Source organism: Heteronotia binoei, chromosome 5, assembly GCF_032191835.1.
Source record: "Heteronotia binoei isolate CCM8104 ecotype False Entrance Well chromosome 5, APGP_CSIRO_Hbin_v1, whole genome shotgun sequence".
NCBI lineage: Eukaryota > Metazoa > Chordata > Lepidosauria > Squamata > Gekkonidae > Heteronotia > Heteronotia binoei.
In genome coordinates this window covers 86,160,267-86,183,988 of record NC_083227.1, presented here as the reverse complement: position 1 = coordinate 86,183,988, position 23,722 = coordinate 86,160,267, and the positions used below count along the sequence as shown (strand labels likewise).

General features: G+C 42.4%; 1 protein-coding gene and 1 long non-coding RNA gene across 2 annotated transcripts in view; one reads left to right on the top strand and one right to left on the bottom strand.

Annotated features, from left to right (window-relative positions):
* The window catches only part of CCDC66 (coiled-coil domain containing 66), a 62,868-nt gene extending 40,957 nt beyond the window's left edge, over positions 1 to 21,911 (top strand). The window contains exons 17-19 of the mRNA XM_060239746.1: positions 1,094 to 1,368; positions 8,150 to 8,271; positions 21,557 to 21,911. Of these exons, the coding sequence (XP_060095729.1) occupies positions 1,094 to 1,368; positions 8,150 to 8,271; positions 21,557 to 21,643 (484 nt within the window). The 3' untranslated portion in view covers positions 21,644 to 21,911. The remainder of the gene's footprint in view (positions 1 to 1,093; positions 1,369 to 8,149; positions 8,272 to 21,556) is intronic.
* On the bottom strand, positions 1,243 to 14,858 carry LOC132572570 (uncharacterized). Its single transcript, XR_009555441.1, has 3 exons — positions 14,800 to 14,858; positions 8,144 to 8,283; positions 1,243 to 1,371 (listed from the first exon to the last, which is right to left on the bottom strand). It is a non-coding gene; the product is annotated as an uncharacterized LOC132572570 (long non-coding RNA).
* Positions 21,912 to 23,722: the final 1,811 nt, after the last annotated feature.

The window sequence follows — 23,722 nt, the reverse complement described above, 5'->3', positions numbered from 1 at the left end:
CTCCCTTTCCTCGCTTATACAGAGCACAGTGTTGTAGGAATCTCAGTTTAAAGTTAACTTTGGTTACCCATGAGATATGAATGAATGTAGGCACTCGGCTTATGCTGAGCCAGTTCTCATCAGACAAGATGCCACCCCCTGTGTAAGTCTCTGTATAATCCAGGCTTAGAATGCTGGCTTGTGGGAGGGAAAACCAGTTCTAGTTCAATTGTGTACCTGCAGTAGTACATCATAGGACAATAGAGCTTGTTTTAAACTGTATTTCTTCCTTGTGTGAGATGAGAGAAGCCAACTGTGTGCAGTAACCCAAGCAGTCAGACAGGTTCAAGTGTAGTCCGTATTAATGTCTGAATGAAACTTAGTTTTATCTCTGATTCATATTCTCATATCCAACAGATATGGATTAAACTTTGTATCTTATTGCCTAAAGGCATGAGGACCACTGGCTCACTCATAGATGAACTAAATCTGGCTTTCTGTAGTCTTAAAATACAACTAACCACCAAAAATCAAAACACCCAAGTGTCTCATTGCAAGTAAATGTCTGCCTATACAGTGGGCTGTGGCTGAACTCAGTTATGAATGCTCAAGTAAGCTGAGATTTTCAGAGCTGAGCAGAGGAAACCAAGATCTAGAAAAACACAGCAGACCTAAACATTTCTAGCTAGCAGTGGCCCAGTTTTGATGGATACAATTCAACCAGCCAGGAAAAAAGAAATATGCGCAATCAAATATCAGTCTAAGCTATCAAGAAAAACCAACTAAACTCTCTGTTGGTACAGTTACTCAAGTTGTCTTTTTACGGCATATTTTGAACAAAGTTTCAGCATTGTATAAGCAACTGTCTGACCTTCTTACATCCCTGTTTCCTTCCCTTTCTTACCCTGATTTCCTGTACCTGCTGCTCCATGCCCCCATTCCACTGATTTTACATAATTATGATTGAAACATTAAGGAAATAGTTACCTTGGTGAGAAGAAGAAAGAATTAACAGGAAAAGTAAATAGTAAATTAAAATACCAGAGCAAAGGTGGAGAACAACGACTCACAAGAAACTGTTTCTAAAATCTTACTAATGATGGTGTGTCCACAGATCCGACTCACCACCTGTTCCAGCAATTAAAAGCAGGTTACAAACACCAATGAAGGTTTCTGATTTTTCATCTAATAATACCAATTATGTGAAAGAGAAGAGTATACATAAAGATAAGCATCAAAGTGAAAGACCTGCTCCAAGTGCTGAAATGGAAAGGCCACCATCAGCATACTTTGTTCCCTATGTGCGAACAAATGAAGTGTATTACCTGGATCCAGATGCACCCATGACTAGACCTTCGACACATGATCTGCAATACCAACAGCTGAACGGTACTAAAGCATAGATTTAGATAATTGCCTATGATTAATGACTATTTCATCAGTCCCCTACATTTAAAATTGTATTAGTAAAAGCACAGTGAAGTGCTTCTAGTGCAATAATGTATAAAGTGAAATATCTCCTACATTTGTTTCTTAAGTGTGGCTTCCATCTGCAGGTATCTAAATCTGCAGATTGGGGCTACACTTTCACTAAGCGGATTTTATTTATTAAACTTGTGTGACCTCGCAGGGTTGCAGAAAAATCTGAAATCTTTAAAAAAAAATACTCTTGGAGGGTTAAATTCCCCCAAAGTAAAAGAGCACTCTCTGTGCTTTCCTTCAGTGTGGTAGTTGTTGGTGGCAGTGACTCCCAGTAGCTGTGTCAGGCACAGCACTGGTTATGGTGGCGTCTGGGAGTCACCAGGCCTAGTGACAGCAAAGCCCACAAGCCATAGCAGGCCTAACAACAGTGGCAAAGCCCGAGAGCCACAGAAGGCTCAGCAGTGGCTGCAAGATAGTCAGGGAGCCATGCTGGCCCTGATGAGAAGGGGGGAATGGAAGTGTGTCTTGCAAGCTTAGACTGGTATATTCTAGTGATAATCTCATGAAGCAATAATGCTGTTAAAATAATGCATTTAAAAATACACTAATTTGTTACAGATGCATTAAACATTTTATTCCTCTGAAACTATTGAATCTTCTTCGTGGTCTCTGTGCAGTCCCACATATGGGTTATCCGCCAGGATCGAGCCCGACCTCGGAGAATTCAAAGCAATCTTGAAGCGTTAATTTTAGCGCGCCTTCATCTCGTCTCAGGGAGGAGGCATCGTCTGCGCATGCCTGGACGAGGGGGAGGCGCCTAACCCACTCAGTTTCTTCTTTACCGCCGTCCGGGATACACCTACCTCGCTGAGTCTCTTGCTTTCATCGCAATCCTTCCTCCTCTCAACTTCTCACCGCCTTCACCATTCGTCTTCTTCTCTTCACTGGTATCATTAAAAAAAAAGAACTCATGCTATCTCTTTTAGACTTTGTTCCCCTCCCCCCCTCCCCCCCGGGCGGATGGAAGAGAAGGACAAAATCACTTTTAAAAGGTGTGTTTCGCTGTGCTTCTAAAATTCCATCGACTGATGGCCACTCTTTATGTCTTTTCTGCCTCAGCGAGGCATACCGTACTGATACTTGTGTGCACTGCAGCCAGTTTGGTAAACAAGCGAGGAAAAACCACACGGCAAGACTCAGAAGTCATTTGTTAGAGTCATCACTGCACCCGGCTATGTCCCACGCTTCGAGTTCCCAGACTTTGCCATCATCCCTAGCTACTCAGAAGGGGATGGCTCGACCGGCTGCTTCCGTGGCCTTGGTTCCCAGTAAGCCTAAGTCTGGGAAACATCTGAAGAAGTCAGATGATTCCAGAAAGCGGCAGCACACAGAATCGACCTCTAAGGACCCTACGGGTCCAAAATCTCCTAAAAAGCCCAAGGCAAGCCATAGACCACTGGATCTGACGTCTTCGGCACGGCCTCCCACACCGCACCCGGCTGCCAACTCCGTGGCCTTGGAACTGACAACCCCGGCTCCAGTAGAAGCCTCGGCGTCCACTGCTATCGTGCCCCTCGAGATCGTTCGCATCCACTCTCGGTCACCCTCAATTCACGAATCCTTGCCAGAACAGATCCTGAGCACCGAGTCCCTGGGTTCAACCAAAAGCCAGCGCTTCAACATCCTAGACGCACACTCATTTCGGGAGGTCTCAATACCTCCACAAACAATGTCTGCACCCTCCCTTGAAAGAGAACCGTCGACTCCGAGAGAACTGCCCATTCAAATCTGAGCTAGGAGGTCGCGAAGCGGTCACAGGGAACACTATTAATATTACACTCCATCGAGGTCCAGGTCACCATCCCCTCGTAAGTACCGAAGATACCACAGATCACCATCCGCGGGTTCCTGTCAGCATTGAATCTGTGAGGACCCTTGGTACCATGAGGACTCTCGACACCGTGAGGTGCCCTACTATTGGGATCGAACATACAGAGAAGACTGCCCTCGGTACCGTGAAACTCCTCCGCGTCAAAAACATGCATACTATGAGGACCGCCCTTGGTACCGTGAAACCCCTGCACATTACACCACGGAGCTGAGACCATCGTCCCCAGCCAGATCGACCTTGATCTGCTCACCTAAACCACTGGAACAGCCCTCACTGCTTAAACAAACAGCTAAACCTCTGGACGTAGACACCCAGGAAGAATCTGAAGCAGAGCAATCGGACTCATCACATTTGTCAACTTCAGATCTTCACTCACCAGCATCTGACATTGCTAAACTGGCTGACCTGTCCCCATCAGAGGGACCCAAATCCTACCTGGATTTGTTATCCAACATGGCAAACTCCCTCAACATCAAACTAACTACTGACGTGCCTAGAGTCTCGGACGTAGTCTATGATCTGGTGCACGCGGACCTGCCGGTAGGTTCCTCCTTTCCAATGCTCCCAGTTCATCTGGAAACCCTTAAAGAGGCTTGGGACAAACCAGCCTCAGTACCACTAACATCAAAACTGGTCGAATCACTCTACGAGGTTCATGTCCCCGAATCGAAATTCCTCTTTAACCACCCAGCACCGAACTCTATGATAGTTCACTCATCATCCAAATCCAAGCAGACAAGGCATCCCGTTCCTCCTGAGAGAGAAGGCAAGAAACTAGACACCATCGGGAGAAAGATCTACTCCCTCACCACCGCCACTACGAAAATTCATAACTATATGGCCTACTTCTCAGCGTACGCCTTTAACCTGACTACGCAACTCAACACCCTGGTTCCCTCCCTGCCAGAGACAGTACAAAGACAAGCCTCACATGCAAGGGTCAGCAAGCAGCAAATTAACACAGCACGCCATGCAGCCCAATGCTCATCCAGGACGCTGGCATCGGCAATTGCCTTATGCCAACATGGCATGGCTCAGGTCTTCATCACTGCAGCCAGACATAAAGTTTAAAATAGAGGACTTACCCTTTGATGGGCAGGGCCTATTCAATGCCACTACGGACAACATTCTGACCAATGTCGACGACAGCAGAAAGAGGGCTAGAAGATTGGGGGTTACCCAACTACAATCCCAATCCATACGACAGAGAACTTGGAAGCCAAATCACTACAAGCGTTCTCGGTCCCCACGACAGGCAGAACCCTGGAGGCGCAAGCTTCCCCAGGCAAAACAACCCTTCCAGCAGAGAGCACGTCCTCAAACATCAAAGAAAGCAACACCGACCACAAAGCAGTCTCTTTGACTCCCCTACCCCCCTCGGACTGCCACAACACCATCCAGACATCAGACTACACCCGTTTTACCCCATGTGGGAGTCCATAACATCAGACTCATGGGTCCTTGCGATCATCCACAGGGGCTACACCATAGAGTTCAATTCAACCCGAAAACATCACAGGTTCATAACTACCCCACCATCCCCACCTCTACAATTGGAAATTGCGACCTTGCTGGACAAGGGAGCTATAGAACCAGTTCCACCACAGTACCATCACACGGGATTCTACTCCCGCTACTTCCTGGTTCCAAAGAGAGACGGGGGGTTACGCCCCATATTAGATCTTCGAAAGCTCAATCTTCACATCCACTACAAAAAATTCCGCATGGTCACTCTTCAGTCTATCCTACCACTGATTCCAGAGCAGGCTTGGATGGCATCGATAGACCTGCAAGATGCCTACTTCCACCTCACCATCAACCACCATCACAGAAGATTCCTCAGATTCGCTATCGGAGATCAACACTATCAATTCCGCGCTCTTCCCTTTGGTCTCTCCACAGCACCAAGAGTATTCACAAAATGCATGGCTGTGATGGCAGCAGTACTCCGACAACAACGAATCTCCATCTACCCTGACATAGACTATTGGCTGGTCGTCACCCAAACAAAAGAACAGCTCCAAACGGACGTTTCGGCTACCCTCTCCCTCTAGGCTACCCTAGGCCTTCAGGTCAGTCGGGCAAAATCCAATCTAAATCCTACTCAGAGCATACAATTTATAGCAGCGCACCTGTCAACGATCTCTCACAAAGCCTACCTTCCTGCAGACAGAGTGCAACATATCCAGTCCTTAGCCAACAAGATAATAACGCATCATTTCCAAACAGCTCTCATCTTTCAGAGGATGCTAGGCCTCATGGCGGCCACCACCTCCATCCTGTGCTTCGCCAAACTTCACATGCGCCCCCTTCAACTGTGGTTTGTCCTAACATTCAACCCTCAACGACAGTACCAAAGTACTTTGCTAACCATTCCATCCCACATTATTCCATCACTACGATGGTGGACGGTGGACCATCATCTCCTGGCGGGAATGCCATTTGCACAGACACCTCCTTCTGTGATTGTTACCACTGACGCCTCCAAGTGGGGAGCCCACTTGGGAGTACTCACAGTCCAGGGACAATGGACCGACTACGAAAGATCCCTCCATATCAATTACCTGGAGCTCCTGGCGGTCCACAGAGCTCTGAGATCCTTCCTCCCATCTCTTCACAACCGCCACATTCAAGTCACCTCCGACAATGTAGCCACTGTCTTCTACATCAATCGACAGGGAGGCACTGCCTCTACTCGACTATGCAAACGAGCTCTAGTCCTATGGCACTGGAGCATCACCCAAGGTATCTTCCTAACAGCGGTACATCTACCAGGGGTCCAGAACGTCCAAGCAGACGCACTGAGTCGCCAACTAGTCAATGACCACGAGTGGACCATCAACAGTCATTGCCTACAGCCACTGTTCCAGACCTTTGGTACTCTGAAAATAGATGTATTTGCGTCCCCAGACAATGCCCAGTGTCCCCGCTTCTACACGCGAGGCCCTCCGTCCCCACTGTCAGCAGGGGATGCCTTCCTCCAGACATGGACCGGGACACTGCACTATCTATTCCCTCCAATACCACTCATCACGAGGGTATTACAGAAAATAAAGATGGACCGCAACAATTGCATTCTAATTACACCTTGGTAGCCTCGTCAGCCCTGGTTCACTACTCTCCTCCTCCTTTCGAACAACACATTCCTTCAGCTCCCTCAGGCTCAGGACTTGATCTCCCAACAGGAGGGCAAGGTCCTACACCACAACCCAGCGCTTCTACGACTGACAGCATGGAGAATCAGTTTCTGAGCTTCCCACCAGAGGTCCGGCATGTCCTACTCAATGCAAGGAAACCTGCCACCAGAAAATCTTATTCTCTGAAATGGAAGTGCTTTTCGGAATACGCATTTCTACATAAATTTAAACCTGAACTCTGCAGTATCACTCAGATCTTAACATACACCCTAGCCCTTTCTAATGCAGGACTTTCGTACTTCTCCCTAAAGGTCCACCTAGCAGCTATCTCTGCATTCCACCCGCATATCGAGGGCTTCACCGTGTTTTCCCACTACGCTACTAAAGCCTTTTTGAAAGGAATCCTTCACCTTCACCCTCCAATCCGCAAGATTCATCCTACCTGGAATCTGTCACTCGTACTGTCAGTTGATGAAGCCACCCTTCGAACCTATGGCATCCATCCCTCTACATCTCCTGTCTTAGAAAACAGCCTTGTTGGTAGCACTCACTACCGGCAGGAGAGCTAGCAACATCTGCTCTTTTAGAGCGGACCCGCCATACACAGTTTTCCATCACAACAGAGTAGTGCTACGCCCTGACCCTGCATTTCTACCAAAGGTGGTCTCAGCGTTTCACCTGGGAAAACCCTCAACTTTACCTGCCTTTTTCCAGCACCCTGTGGATGCAGGTCAACGAACTCTGCATAACTTGGACGTACGTAGGGCTCTTGCCTTCTACATCGAAAGGACACGACAGTTCCGAAAGGACACTAGACTCTTTATAACATACGCAACCCACAACCAATGTACTAAAATCTCAACACAGAGATTTTCAAAATGGATTGTGGCTGCTATTACATTGTTATGAACTGGCAAAACAGCCCATACCTGAACATCTACGAGCTCACTCTACTAAAGCCATTGCAACCTCAACAGCCTTCTGCAAGGGCGTTGCGATGGAGGACATCTGCGCCGCTGCGGTCTGGTCGTCCCCATCCACATTCGCCTCGCACTACGCCTTAGACGTCCATGCTCGGCGTGACACGTCCTTCGGCAAGCTGTGCTGCGATCCATCTTCGACTGATGTTCCCAGTCATTCACACTGTGAGTACGACCTTTCTCTTCTTATGCATAACTAACCGTGTCTTCTGGTTACAGATCCAGCACCCACCTCCAGATGGAATAGCTTGCCAGTCACCCATATGTGGGACTGCACAGAGACCACGAAGAAGATAGACAGGTTTCTTACCTGTAACTGATGATCTTCGAGTGGTCATCTGTGCAGTCACACACGCCCACCCTTCCTTCCCCGCTGCTGGATTCTTATTATCAGTAAAATTGGTCCACCTATACGGCAGCGGGAAGAAACTGAGTGGGTTAGGCGCCTCCCGCTCGTCCAGGTATGCGCAGACGATGCCTCCTCCCCGGGACGAGAGGAAGGCGTGCTAAAATTAAAGCTTCAAGATTGCTTTGAATTCTCCGAGGTCGGGCTCGATCCTGGCGGATAACCCATATGTGTGACTGCACAGATGACCACTCGAAGATCATCAGTTACAGGTAAGAAACCTGTCTTTTGTCTTTTTTCCCACTAAAACAGTTTTAGGACAATCATGAAAACATTCATTCCTGTACAATATTGAGAAAAGTGTAATACTGATTTCATCTGTATTTACCTTTAGATTCTTACCATACTCCACGGCAGATTTTTAGTTCCGATCATGTAAGGGATGCAATTTTTAATCCCAATGTGGTGAGAGACAGGCAGCAGGCCATACTGAAAGGACTCTCAGAATTACGACAGGTACTGCACAAACTTAATTCATAGTGAATGTTTTGGTATCACATTTTAATATATTAGTATTTCATACATATTTCATCTCCTGTCTTTGTATTTTCCTGAGTTCTTTTCTCCTGTTACCCTTTTACTGTGTAGATCTTTTGATATTTTATATATAGTTACATTTTATGGATTATTAGGTATAGAATCAACCTTCTGACTTTTTTTTGTCAGTGTTGTGTTTTTTATTTCAATTTTCAAATATATTTCTAACCATGAAATTACAATAGAGTAAGAAATAAGATGCAACTAAGCATTTATTTAAGAGTTTATTTCCATACAATAAAGAATGAACTAGTTGAGTTGTGGACTATATGACTTGAACTGCAGGTGGAAGGTGATAGTTCTGAATGCCTCAAGACAAAAAAATTACCTTTCACTGTTTATGTCAGAGGACCTGACACTTGTGCAAGAGGGAGAAAGGGGCAATTTGATCTTCTGCTCTTCTTAGTACTAATCACCTTATACACATAGCTACTAATCCACATAAATCTCAATGTTTATTTGTGAGTTTGATTTCTAACCTGCCCTTACCTGCACAGTAGGATTCAGTTTGGGGTCCATAATAATAAATAGTTAAAAACATAGCTTTGCAATATTTTAATAATAATTCCATCTACAACAGCACTCAGTAAAATAAGATCAAAGCAATGAGGTAAGTGACTGAATTATGTTAGACAACTGAGCCAGGCAGGAGCTAGCAGATGTAATGGAGGCCATGTAGAATTCCTTCTTTGCAGTCTTCACCGCCACCTCAAAAGCTTTCAAAAGTGTCCGATAAGGAGTTCTTGCGGTTTTGTCATGAGTCTGTCACTAAACTCGCTCTAGACGTCTCTGCTCCTCTTTCATCCTTCATAGCTCCATGGTATACCATGGGACTAGTTTAGCACAGGGGCAGAGCGGATGTTAAGGGGCATTTTCATTGATAGCTTCAGAGAACTGGGAATTTCAGTCCTCTATCAGTTCATCTAATGAGTCATTGAGGGGCATCAGTTCCTGCAAATCATTCTGGAACCCAATTAGGTCTACAAGTCTCCATGAGCAAACATAAAACAGTTCATTGCCTATGTAAGGATGGCTTGGAATGCCCAGACAGGCCTTCAGGACAAGATGATCGGACTATGGCACTTCTCTTTTGCAACCAGACCCATATCAATCTCCAAGCTGAATAACAGATCTAGTGTGTGGCCTGCTTGATGTGTGGGACCTGATACAACCTGGGAGATTCTCAGTTCTACTAAAGAAGTCACTAGGTCTTGTACATGTCGATGCGCTTAGAGACCAAGAGGGTGATTCTTAGCGACGCAAGAATGAAGGCTGTACACAGTAGCTGTAAAACCACTATATACATTTATTTACAATACCACTCACTCTCCTGACTGACAATATGCTCCGCTGCACTCCAACTCCATTAACCCACAATCACCACAGTTGCTCTGTACATTTATACATTGGACAGCCAATCAGCAACGTGCTGTGTCATGCTGACTCTGCTGGCTGATGCAATTCCTCTGGCAGCCAGCCACCTGCTGTCAGGTAGATCATCTAAGCCTCTAGATCTACTTTCTGTTCTGCAGCACATGCTATAAGCTGTCTCTTTACATATAATAGTGACACCCCTCCTCAGGTTATAGCTGTGCTGTCATCCATACATTACAACATTGCCTATACACATTGATCATTTTACCATCAATACATTGATTACATGCATTCCCATATATACATCAGTTACAGTTCAGTATTTCCATTCCTCCTGAACACACACACATTTTTCTCTGCTTGCCAATTAACCTGCAAGCATATCCTTATCAGTTGGCACTCTGCCCAGACTGACCATATCTCCTCAGTTGGCTCTCTGCCCAGACTGAGCACTTGCCTTATCTTTTGCTGGCTTGTTAGTAACACAGTACCGTGTAATTTCAATACAAGCGCACATATTTTTCAATTCATATTTGCTTACACATTTCAGCTCAGTTTTTACAATCATAGTTTGGTTACATAGTTTAGTTACAGCTGATCATACATTTTCCAACAGTAAGTTTGTTTTATTTTACAGCATTGCCTTTACATTCCAGCACTTTATTCATTTGCACATTGCACCCTTTTTAATTCAGTTATTGCTTACATCCTCTCCTTCCAGGCTTTGCTCATGTGTCTCCTTGCTCTCCAAGAGACATCTCATTCAACAATTCCAGCACACTGGGATATGTTTTAGGATGGTCATCATATACATAAGTATATCCTCCTTCTTCCCTAGTGAAAGAAGTATCCACATGTTCCTCTGGTGCACTTACACAGCCCCTTGGCTTTCCATCTGGCAAACTATTTCCCTTGCCCAGATAATTCACATCAGTATCAAAACCATATCATTTTGGCGGCACACCGTTATTTTCTCTTGCAGAGACTCTGACCGGCTCCCTTTTTACAGCCTCAGAAGTCTCCTGCTGTGTACTGCTGCCTGCTGAACTGCTCATACTGTCTTCTTCCTGCTTCAGTGAGCTTTCTGGCTCTTGCCCCTCCTCACTTTCTAGAGACAGTTGCAGCTTTGTTTCCCCAGGCATTTCATTAGCATTAATCTTAGACCAATTTTCATCCTCGCAAAACGAGGCAGACCTACTCAGCCTAATCAAGTCACTATTGTCCACAAACCTCCAGGACTTCATGCCATTTTGGTACTCTATAAACACAAGCTTTCTGGCTTTGGGACCTCCCTTTCTCCTCTTATCAAGAGGGATGTTCACCCAAGCCTTTGAACCAAATATTCTTAGGTGATCTAGGGATGGCTTTCTCCCATACAGGACCCTGTAGGGTATGTCGTTTATAGCCTCCATCCACAAACGATTGGAAATATAACAGGACGCTTTTAAGGCTTCACCCCAGTATGCCTGCTTTAGCCCACTATCTTCTAACAAAGCATGGCAAATACCCTGGAGTACTCCCGCTCTCCGTTCCACAATCCCGTTTTCCCACGGAGAGGAAACATTGGCAACTCTGTGCTCTATGCCCTCTTGTCTCAAATAGTTGGCAAACTCTTTACTCTGGAATTCACCTCCCTGGTCAGTTTGAACTGAGGCAATTTTTGCATTCAACTGCTTCTGCACCCTTCTAGCCCAGTACTTGAAGGTGGCACAGACATCACTTTTGTGCTTAATAGCATACACCCACGCAAACCTGCTGTGATCATCAACCAGAATTAACCCAAACCTGTTTTTAGAAACACTGGGTGCATACGGCCCCACCAGGTCGGCATGTATTAATTGGAGCGGTCTCTCAGACACACGTTCACTCCGTTTGGTCGATGGAACTGCCCTTGATTTGGCTTCTTTACAAACATTGCAGTCTAGGAAGGCATTGCATTTGTCAAGCTTCACTCCCTCTAATATCTCCAGAGTTTTATTTATTGTGTGGTAGCTGGCGTGACCCAGCCTTCTATGCAGCCTGTGGATGCACCTGTTGTGTGGCTGTCTATTCCACACAGTATGTGCCTTCCCCACATTTTGCATAAGCTCATACACATTAGCTCTCAGAGTGCCTTTAGCCAGCTGTTTACCCTGCTTCAAAATTGCACAGCCCTGCTTATCAAATATTACGGTAAACCCAGCTCTTGCCAGAACAGAGACACTTAACAAATTAGTTTCTAACTCTGGCACACATAATACATTCTCAAACCTGTGATTTAGTCCAGGAAAATAGACCGTGCCTTGGCAAAGCAGCTAGCTTGTCTCCCATCAGCTAAGCTCACAGTTTTCTGCTCAGCTGGCCTGCAGGCTTGCAGCTCTTCTTCACAGCAGCAAAATATCTGAGAAGCCCCAGAATCTACAACCCAGGGCAGACTATGCAGTCCCGGACCAGTTCTTACCAGAGTCACCTGGGGTGCCCTTGAAGACTGCTGCCGGCTCTTTCTCTGCTGCTGCTGAGGACAAAATCTTTGCAAATGTCCAAGTTGATTACACAGATAGCGCCTCCTCCGCACCTGCAAGGCTTTTTCCTCCTCTTTAGCTTGCCAGCTGGAACCAGCCCCAACAGACCTCGGCTTCTCTTCTCCCTTGGCTCGAGTCTGCTCTCTCTTGCTCTCCAGCTGCCTCTGCTCTTCTGCCAGGAGTTTGCCGGTCACATAAGGCAAAGTTAGCTTGTCGGCATCCTGCCCTTCAAATGCTAGCACCAGCATGTCATATCTCTCATCCAGAGAGCTCAATAATATGTACACCTTATCTTCCTCAGCCACCGCTTTCCCTCTTGCTTATAGGTCTTGGAAACAATTAGACATACCGTCATCAACTCCCCGGCCAGCATACGTTTCCTGTAGAGCCTCCTCCATAGGGATATCAGCGAACCTGCTGACTTCTGTACATACACAGCCTTGAGAGCTTCCCAAGCCTCCTTTGCTGTCTGGTGCCCACGGACATGCACCAGCTGGTCGTCTGAAACACTTAGAATGATTGTGGCTAGAGCTTTTTGATCATGAACGGCCTCTACCGGCGTGGGATTAGCTGGAGGAGCTGACACACAGTCCCAAAGCCCCTTTTTCTTCAGGAAATGCTCTAACCTCAGCGACCAGGTGTTGTTGTTGGTAGTGGTGAGCTTCTCCACCAGCACAGTAGCTGCTGCTGTAGCCATCCTGCTCAGACTCCTTTCAGCCACTGCTGATCTCACCTCCTAGGCAGCCTCTGGAGCAAGTCAGCATCCTTTCTTTACCACCTCTCTCTCAGGTCTTTTAGGCGCAGTGGAAGCGTGCTGGGCCCATAACCCTGTCGATGCGCTTAGAGACCAAGAGGGTGATTCTTAGCGACGCAAAAATGAAGGCTGTACACAGTAGCTGTAAAACCACTATATACATTTATTTACAATACCACTCACTCTCCTGACTGACAATATGCTCCGCTGCACTCCAACTCCATTAACCCACAATCACCACAGTTGCTCTGTACATTTATAGATTGGACAGGCAATCAGCAACTTGTTGTGTCATGCTGACTCTGCTGTCAGGTAGATCATCTAAGCCTCTAGATCTACTTTCTGTTCTGCAGCACATGCTATAAGCTGTCTCTTTACATATAATAGTGACAGTACAGAGGTGGTGTCCGGGGCCAGCTTCAGGGTGTCTGCACCTGAGGTGAGGCCCTGCCCCACCGTCCTGCCACCAGCACCTTTCCTCCTCCCACCCTTGCCCTCAGCAAATGTGAGTACCACAGCGCAAGCACGGCTCCTGCACCTTAGAGTCTGCATGCCACCCGACTGCCATCGCCCAGCTTCCCCCGTGCTTCTGGAAGCTTCTGAAGCACAGCCCCTGGAGGCTGAGCAATGGCAACTGGGCAGCATGTGCACTCTGAGGCATAGGGGCCATGCTGCACTCGCCTGTTTCCCTTGCCAGAGAGGTGAGGGTGGGTGGGAGGGCCCTACTTGTCATCACTACCCCCAGGCTCGCACCCTAAGCAGCCACCTAGGGCTGCCTAATGGATGGGCTGGCCCTGGCAGCGTCATCAGCATGGATGTTGAAATGTCCCAAGTCTATGGAATTCCAGTGCCCTGCCTGACATCACCTCCAGTAAGCCAGGTACTGAAAGGGTCTTTGGGGTGTGGGAGAGAATATTATAAATATCTACAATACTTGCACCAACAGATTCCAGGATCCATGCTAAAAAGATTGCTATATAAAGGTAAAGGTAGTCCCCTGTGCAAGCACCAGTCGTTTCCAACTCTGGGTTGATGTCACATCACATTTTCACGGCAGACTTTTTAATGGGGTGGTTTGCCATTGCCTTCCCCAGTCATCTATACTTCCTCCCCAGCAAGCTGGGTGCTCATTTTACTGACCTCGGAAAAATAGAAGGCTGAGTCAACCTTGAGCCAGCTACCATGATCCAGCTTCCGCTGGGATCGAACTCAGGACGTGAGCAGAGAGCTCGGACTGCAGTACTGCAGCTTTACCACTCTGCACCACGGGACTGCTTTGCTATATAAGGAGGGCTATTGAGGGCTATTAATACTATCAGTGAAGTGTTACAAGCTGCAATCCTCAGAACACTTTCCAAGTAATCCCCATTGAATAAAATGGGATTGACTTTTTGGTAGATGTCTTTCTTTGTACTGTGTAGATTGGTATAGGCAGCATAATTTTTGTGGCATATTTGGTATATTTATCAATAGACTCATATAGATATAAGATATATAGAATTGGATGCCATGGGGGAAAAAACACAGAAGGAATTGGCAGAGTGGATCTTTAGTCACCTTTCGCTTCCCTATTAGATTATGTTTCAAGACTAAGGAATCCTCTTGAACAGAACATATCACAGCTCAGAGGGCTGTAGTAAGGAAGGGGGAACTGGATGGAATCCCCTTTCCCCTGTGAGAGGATTTTTGGAACAAACATTAAGCTGCTGGGGGAAAGAGAAGGTGGGATCCAGCCTGTGGTATTTCAAAGGCACCTCAGCTTTACATAGTTCATCTTTTGTTAACTAGACAACACATATAAATATGCATATAACTTACTTTGGAGTTAGTTTGATTGTACCGTCAGTAAATGGTTAGGTGACAAAAATGCGGGAGCCCAAATCATCAGTATATTTCTGTGCAAAGTAGCCTGCTGGAAGAGACAGAATATAGAATCAGATTATATAGATTTACCAATATTTTAAGTATCCAGATAAATGTTCTTATATAGAACTCTCAAAATAACTATAATGATATTTGTTGCCTATTAAAAGTCTACAGTTACAAGGTCAAGTAAAACCACTGTAATTTCCTTCTGATTTTTTTGATTACTCAGCTTCAGCCATTGATCTTTTGTTTTCTTCGCTAAACCCCTGCTTACAGTATTCATAGTGTGCCTGTTGCATACTTCTGTTGCATATATTCATGTTTAGATTTGTATCAAGTCTCCAAATTAGCTCACAGTTTACAAAATGTGACAATTCCATTATAAAAGTTTTTCAATTTAAAAAAAATACACTAAAACAAATGAACCTATGAAAATGGAGAAGGAAATAGGTAAGAAAAACATAATTGTAAAATAGTTAACAGAAGTAGGATTCCATAGTACATTTGTAAGTTGGTAGATACATCTTGTGGTTGTTTCGTTGTGTATAGTTCAGGTACAATTTTATTGTCAAGACTGAATTCCATATAGTATAAATGCCAAAAGATAGAAATATCAGACTATGGTTACTGTACATATTGCAGTTACTGATGTCATTTTTGCAATTGTTGATGCAAGACTAAGGTGATAGCTGGATAGTACAAAATGGAGATCTCAGTTCTCTCTTCTAGTTAAAGAGTGAAAACACTCTTTAGTGTATGCAGTAAAAGGGAGCCTGAGCCTGAAGCAGTGTCCCGGGGTTTCACAATTAGATAGTCTGAAGCCTGGTAGAATTTAGTACTGATATTTAGTAGCTGTGTACTTTGCTTGTTTTGATTTAGTGTTCTTCAGCTGACAAAAGAAACTGTTAGCTAGCAAGTTGTGTATCATCTTGACCTGAGTGAAGATAGCTTCATACTGCATAATTCATATTTGTTTAGTTAACTTTCAAGAAAATATTTTTGCTCCTCTTGCTTTGCTGAAGGAATGGTAGATGTCTTCTGATTACTGAACACTTCCAGGTTCTTGCATCAGCCAAAAAAGCCCTCACAATATTGACATCAAATGATCAAAGTAACATTATTTTTAATATGCTATATATGTTCTTTTCATTGTCTTCTGGTTGTAAATATTACTATACCAAACCATTTCCATTTCAAGATTTGTTCCTTGTTCTTCGTGAAGGCTAAACCATTCTAACAACAGATGTCCAAGATTCTGGCATGCTTCCCACAAAAATTCCATCTTGTTAGTTGTGGGAAAACTATTCAGTCATCTATTTCAGTAAGAAGCTAGCAGCTCCACCATTATTGTAGAACATTGGGTTTACAGCATTACCATAGATGAAAACATTGAGAATCTTTCTGTTGTGTATTACTCTGAATTGGGAGTGATAGATACATTCAAAATGAGCTCAAATGTTTGAGTCCTCCCCTCTTGAGCTCACATTCTGAATCTATAGTTGTAGTTGACTTAGATGCAGAGATTTTGTCTGAAGATGCTATGTGACAAAGTCATTTTCTTGACATGGTGAACTCCATCATTAATTGCTCCAGAGGTTAAAAAAATGCAGCAGCAGAAACGATGAAAAATGCAACAGCAGATTTATTTCTGGGATCCTGTGCTAAATCAGAACAATCATTGAATTATGTGGATACTTGCACAGAGATATCAGTGCTACTAAATTAACTGCACCATTTGGTACTGCCACATTTGGTCCATATTTCAAAGTTAATTAGTAGATTAGCTAGTGAAGGCTAATCCATTGTCTACCACCTGTGTTATACACCAAGATAAGAGCAAGTTTTCCCTAATCTTGTTTGTTCTTAAAAGTTTTAATGAACTGATATAATCAGTCTTCTGCTCTTGCTTCTTGTTTAATTACTGCCTCTTATTTATGCTTGTTTCCACTTTTGGGGAGGCAGGGGAAGGTGTCATGTTATGCTACATTATCAAATGATCGGATTCCCCTCTTGCTGTATGTATCACCCTGTGTACTCATTTATATTGATGATTCACATAGAAGAGTTCTTGCTGTAGTTTGTTGCATCCACCTTTCTACGCTCCATGAATGACTAGTCTTTGATTTTGTAGGGATATTGAAACAAACAGCTGTGCACCTACCCTTGTCCATAGCAGGGACAACAAATCAAAATGAGTTACAATTCTAAATGGGTGGTTGAAGATTCAAAAGAACTCTGGTGAATATGTACTGATTCTAGAATTCCTGAGACTTCTAAATGGGAATAATGATATCGACAAAACAATCTAGCCATCGTTTAAAAGAATTTTGGTTCAGAAGTATTTAAAGGGAACAGTCACAAAACATATCCTGTTAGCTTCCTCTTTTGTTCTCTTTATTGCTTCAGACTTGTTGTTTCAAATATCTCAGGATGTCACCACTTGCAGATTCAGCGGATTTCATGGCAGGTCCAGCACCAAAATGCATACTGCATTAAAAATAAAATTTCAGCTCTGTTATGACAGTGCCATTTTTGTATGGCACAGTACCGACCTAGGTTGAAGTGAGGAATTTATGTTGTCTGACCATGCACTAATGTAGGCGTCAAGCTAATTCTTTCTAAAACCCATTATTACTGATCCTACTGCAAAAATATTTTTGCTGTTTTGGAAAACTAGTAGTTCCTGCCCAATTAGACCAAGCTGTAGTAACTCTTGAGTCAAACATGTAAGTCTTTTCATGGGGGTGTGCTGTTCAACTTGTTGACAAGTCTCTTTGAGTCATAGTCACTCATCATGTCAAACAGTTTGCAAGTTGAAGTTAGGCTGTGTTCCTGAATCAAGGTAAAACAGCAGTACATGCTTTTGATGAGACTGATCTACTTGACTTATCTTACTTCTGAATTCTTTGTCCACATTTTGAAGAGCGGAAGTACTTGATACTTGGAGATTAGTGTAATGTCTTAAAGGGTTTTTTTCCTACATCGTGCCATACTGTCTAGTAAACAGGCCCTCTAAAAGACCTTATTCCTTTAAAGTTTACAGAAAATAGGCAGGAGTCATAACATTTTCATGTTAAAGGAGTCCAAAGCCCTTCTCCTCTTTAGCTCTTTTTTTGTATGAGAGCTATAGAGTGAGAACTGCTGCCCTGAATATCTTGAAGGAAGGGTGGAATAAAAATGTGATATCAAATTGAAGTACGTTCCGAGGTTAAAAATCTATTTTAGATCTGCTAATGTATTTTAATATATAGCTAATTTAATATACTGGTAACCTCAAAATCTTGAAGTAATTTAACAGGCAAAATAACTTTGCTAAATGTTGAAGGCTGTGTCCAGGCAAGACCAGCAATAGCTTTGTCTTACGGTAGACTTTTATCAGAAACATACTACTTCATTGAATGTGGTAGAAACATATATAATATCCTGTTGGACAAAAGAAAGAGCACATGTGGCTTCTAGAAACAGGACTGTAAAGTAGGGTTCTGTTTTAAAAGGCCATACATTGACTGTAGTTTGAACATCTGTATTGTGACTTACAGCTTGCCATCTGATACGTGTACACCACTGACTTAATTCAGAAGTTGTTGAAAAATAAAATTGAATCTGAATTCAATGTACTATGCTATGCATACTGAATACTAACTGTGCTTAACCAGATGCTGGCACATTACTAAACTGGTGCACAATTGATCCACAGCTTGGTTAAGAGTAAGAGGTGGGCTTGTAGGTTTTCAGAATTTCAAGAGTTCAGAGTCTTGAATGAAATTATGCATACATGCTATTTCAGTTTATTGCTGTTAGTTTTCCAGAAAACAGATTTCCAAATGTTGTTAAAAGACTCCAGTGAATAGTTCCCTAGTCTCAAAAATTTGGTCATGAATGATTGTTTATGGAAACAGGAAAAACCACACGGCAGGAAGAATGTTAGATTTCACAGGAAATTAAAAGACTGCTGGTTGCATGCCTTAGGAAAACGTTCTTGAAGCAAATTACTTTACTGCTTCATCAGAATTTTCTAAATTACGGGTTTTTTTGTAAATTTTGTTGTCTGAAGAGTAAGCAAAAGGAAATTTTGGCTTGCCACACTCAGAATTCTTCAGTGCTTGTCCCAGTTATTCTGCAGCATTGATGACAGCTTCACATCCAACATTATGGATGGTTCTGCCATAAATATTCCATTGTCCAGCTGTTCAGACTTATGCTTAGCCTTATTTACATCTTGCTGAAGCAGAATTGTTAGTTAATACAATGGTGTAAATACAGACATTAATGTGTATTGTTGTGATTATGTGTAATTAGAAGTGCAGTCTCTTCACTGAAGCAACTTCTTGTGTAAGTAAAGTGGATGAACCCTGTACAAAATAAAGTATTCAGATCGAACATCTTAACTGGTGATTTGCTGTATAGATCTACCACCTAGATGTATCTTATATGATGATATGGATTACTTTAGGATTTATACAATTCACTGAAATTCCTTAATGTAATCCAAGACCTATATTGCAATGTACAACAACCAACTTGTAACTGGATTTTGTGATGACATGTAAAAGCAACCTTATGACTAGCCACAACTAAGTTGCTTCTCCTGTGTAGATTTCCATGATGGAGAAGGTGAAAATGAAACAAGGACCGTTATATCCAGCATGTACCATTCCACATGAAGGAGTTTTCCATTGGCTAAAGAGATGTTTATAGTTCATGCTGAAGTACTGTACAACAAAACTAGAGACTTATTACAAACATAATGTAAAACTATGGCTTAGCTATTGGTGGTGTGATTGTGTGCAGGGCATACTATCATATAGAGTCCACCAAATCAGGATGAGACACCAGAGTTTGAAACTGGTTCAAGTAGCCACAGTTATATCTTATGGTTGCTTGTGGCACATGAATGCTGACTTGGCTTGGCCCCTGGTGATATACTCCCTGGCTATTTTTGTGAAGACAAACCAGGATTTGAATGATAGGATACAAGCAGAATCCTGGTTTCACAACCCTACATATTTATCTAATGTACAAGAGAGCTCTATAAACTGTAATATGTCATCTTAGCATTTTTATTTTTTAAACTGGAGCGAATGTGCTGTGAAGTCATGATAGACCAATGGTGACCCCCCCAGCCAGGGGCTTTTAAGGCAAGTGAGAAGTGAAGGGGAGTGTTTGCAATTGTCTTCCTCTGTAGCATTTTCCTTGGTAGAACTTCATCTAAGTACCAACTCTGTTACCTTCTCTCCCTTTCATAAACTAACCATGGTTAATACATTCATTTATATCTGAACTGAGCCCAAGTGCAAGATATTCTTCTGCTTGAGGAACCTGTAATGGCTTTGTATGGTATACTGTTGTGTATTCTCAGCACAGCATTAGCAGCTGTTTTTCTCCTTTCATAGTTTGTTGAACTACATTCAGAATATTTTCCAGTGTTTGTAAAATTAAAATGTCCATTCTGATATTACAGTTGTAAGTTACATAAATGTTGGATGGCAGCAATAACCTATAGAAAACAGTGCATTTCCTTTCATTTCATTGAATGAAACTGATTTAGGATAATCTTTATGCTAGTGCACACCTGTTAGCTTGACCAAACACTGTGTGGCAAGACAGACATCTAATGGAAAAGTATAGTTCCCGCTATACCTTTCCTTGGGATAGAAGCCATTTCTTGTCCACACGTTGCATCTTTAATCATCAAATGTCTCTTTTGTTCTTAGCTACTCTCAAGCAAACACAGAAACAAAACAAGCATATGAATTAACAATGAAATTTTTTTGCATTTATTTGGGGTAGGATTAGGCCACTAGATTTAGTTTGGTGAAGCTACTAATTTTGGAGTTCCACTTTCAGCCAAAAATTTTAGATTTCTCAATGTTTATTTAGTATGAAATTGCATCCAACACTCAAGGCAGTAAACATAGTCATAAGTAAGAAGAGGTGGTAAGCTTAAACAAATTGCCTTTTCATTTATTAGAAAAAGGAAATGAGATAGCTAAATTTTATATTGCGGTTGAACTTCTGTGTTCCAACACAGCAAAGTTTCCAGATAGAGCCAGTAGTAGCTCAACTCCTCATTCATGTACAGTGATTTCTTTGTAGAATACCATCACCTGTTTTTCAAGAGATACTATTTTGTCAATAGTACAACTGCCTTTTTCTTCCTAACCAATTCCTTTAAGTAATACCTTGACAGCTAGAAAATTCTAGCACCAGCATGTATATTTTTGAAGGCAACTTAGTCACCTTGTGGCAACTTACATTAAAATCAATAGGGTTAAACATAAAAACAACGAAATATAAAATATTAACACTAAAATATTAAATTATTAAAATATGTGGCTATCATGCCACTATTAAAACAGCCTAAATATATGGTTATTCTCCTAAACAATTCAGCCTTGCATGTCATGTGGAAACCAAACGAGTTTGGCATGAGTGTCATCCGAAAGTGCATTCCACAGGACAGGGGCCACAACTGAAAAGAACCTTCCCCTGGTGACAGCTAACCAAGCCATCCTTGGGCCAGGCACCTGCAGGAGGCCCCTAGATTATGACTGAAGGGGGGGGGGGGGGTGCATATATGTAAAAATTCCTCATCATGAAGATTTCACTTTAGCAGTGATTTAAAAATTGCGCATGTTTTATGGAGACTGGTGATTGATGAAACTATGTATCACTTTTGTAAAATAAATTCATGCATCTTTCTTTTCAGGGCCTCCTCCAGAAGCAGAAAGAATTGGAGACATGTCTTATCCCAAGCTTTATAAGCCAGGAAGAGAACTTTATTTCACCATTTTAAAAATTCCAGGATTGATACATGAACATGTTGTTGTGTTGCACTTTATAGTACTTACTACTGTAATTATAACCCATACCTGTCTGACAGTATGGAATTTTGTTCAAGGATGCTTGAATGACTGCATTTTGTATATTTAAGGTACATTTCCAGCAACAAGGAATTCATATGAAAGGAAACAGCACTGTAGTAGGTGGTTTTGTTTACATGGAATATTTGTACAATTAACTTATGTGTGTTCTTGGCATGAGGAATAAATTGGGTATTTTAATGCTTGGCTATATTGTTCTGCTTCATACCAAGTTAAGTTTGCTTATATATAATTAGTTATCCCAACAGATGTATAACAGCAAGCCCATTTTATCATCCAGAATTGTATTTAACTGATTTTTAAAAAAATTAAAACTAAGATCTCAACATTACCAAAACAGCTGAAGGTTATAAAAAACAAATTATGGAGAACTTAAAGTTGCTAATGGCATGCATGGACTTGAAAAAAACCCTCAATAATTTATTAGATGGCACAAAGGCAGCCTTTGTTAGAAAGTTATGCTGGTGACATTTAATAAATTTTGAAAATTCTTGTGATATTACATAAATAATACAATTAAGAAACTATGACTTCACACTTCTTAAATTTTTCACTGAAGCAGGCTTCAGTATGAAATCCAAATTATAACTCTGTATGTAGCCAGTAAGGTTAATGTATAGGTTGAACTTGGGTGTTTGAGCTCTTTAAGATTTAGATTTGGTTTTTAAACGGTTTTAGTATTGTGGCAAAAGGAATGGTGTAAAAAAGGGTGGTGGCATTTGTGGGTTGTGAGCCAATTACTCAAGGTATTGGATCAAGGTTGCTTAAGAGGACTCAAACTTCTCTGAAGATGAAAATCATTGTTCAGATACTGTTGACAAAATTGTAGTTCTCTGTTGCAAGGGCAGAGAAATGCACACTGCATTTACATTTTTACCAGATTTCAAGTTGTTCTTGAAGTATATAGCCTTCCTTGGAAGAAAAGAGATCTCAAACTGCTTTCTCCAGGATCAGCTTCCAGTCTTGCTGTTCATAAGTAGCCCCTTCACTGTTCACTACAATCTTATTTGATTAACATCTTCCATCTGGTTTTAGAGATATTGCATTTTTGAGCACTTGAACAACTTATTGCAGTAAGACAATACAGTTCTTCTACCAGATAACATTCATTCCTATTGGAATTGTGCAAATGTCACTATTAGTATCTACCGCACAATTTACAGTTTAGTTAGTGATGAGCAGGAGTCCAAATTGTTTTGAATATTTAAAAATTGAAAGCTGTACATTTCTTCTTCACTGGCACATAAACCTAGCAACCCATTCTCTCTTAAAGAAGCATCTGTTTCTCTTGCCTCAAGGCTATCCCATCTGTGCTTTTTACAAGGTATTGCACAACAGAGTCACAATAGGGATACCCTCAGCATTCATCTTGAACAAAGCTGTGGAAGAAGCCCACAGGTCCTGTCACTTTAGATAGACCAATAGCCAAAATGCAAAACCAATTTCATCTCAACTGCATATTTAAGTATGCCTAAAGCAAGGCTATCTGGGTAACGTATGAAACATTCTTCCTTAGAAATACAACATCTGAGGCAGGTTTGTGTTTATGTGCCAAACCACATACTTCTTAATCAGTTACTTCAATCAAGTTCACATGCATGTGCCTGCATGCCATCAGAACTGATGTTTACAAAGCTTGTTTGCCACAAAAGTCATTGTAGCATCACAACAATTTGAATATACAAAGCATTCACCTACCTGCATAAATTCTAAAAGCATATCCAAAAGCAGATCAAGCTGTTCCAAGTCCCTTACATTTTGCTCAATATGTCTAACAGTAAGCATCCAACAATGCCACTTTCAATTTCTATGCTTTCTGCACCACTTCCATCTAGAGCACAGTTTAAAGTATGTCTATTCTTAAAGACTTATTGAGAAGTCAAGTTTGTACACACTATTTGTGGTGTACACACAATTTCATATTAAGGAAACAATTTATCAACATGCAAAAGAAACTTGTGATACATATCATCAGCCCTATCTCTGACCAC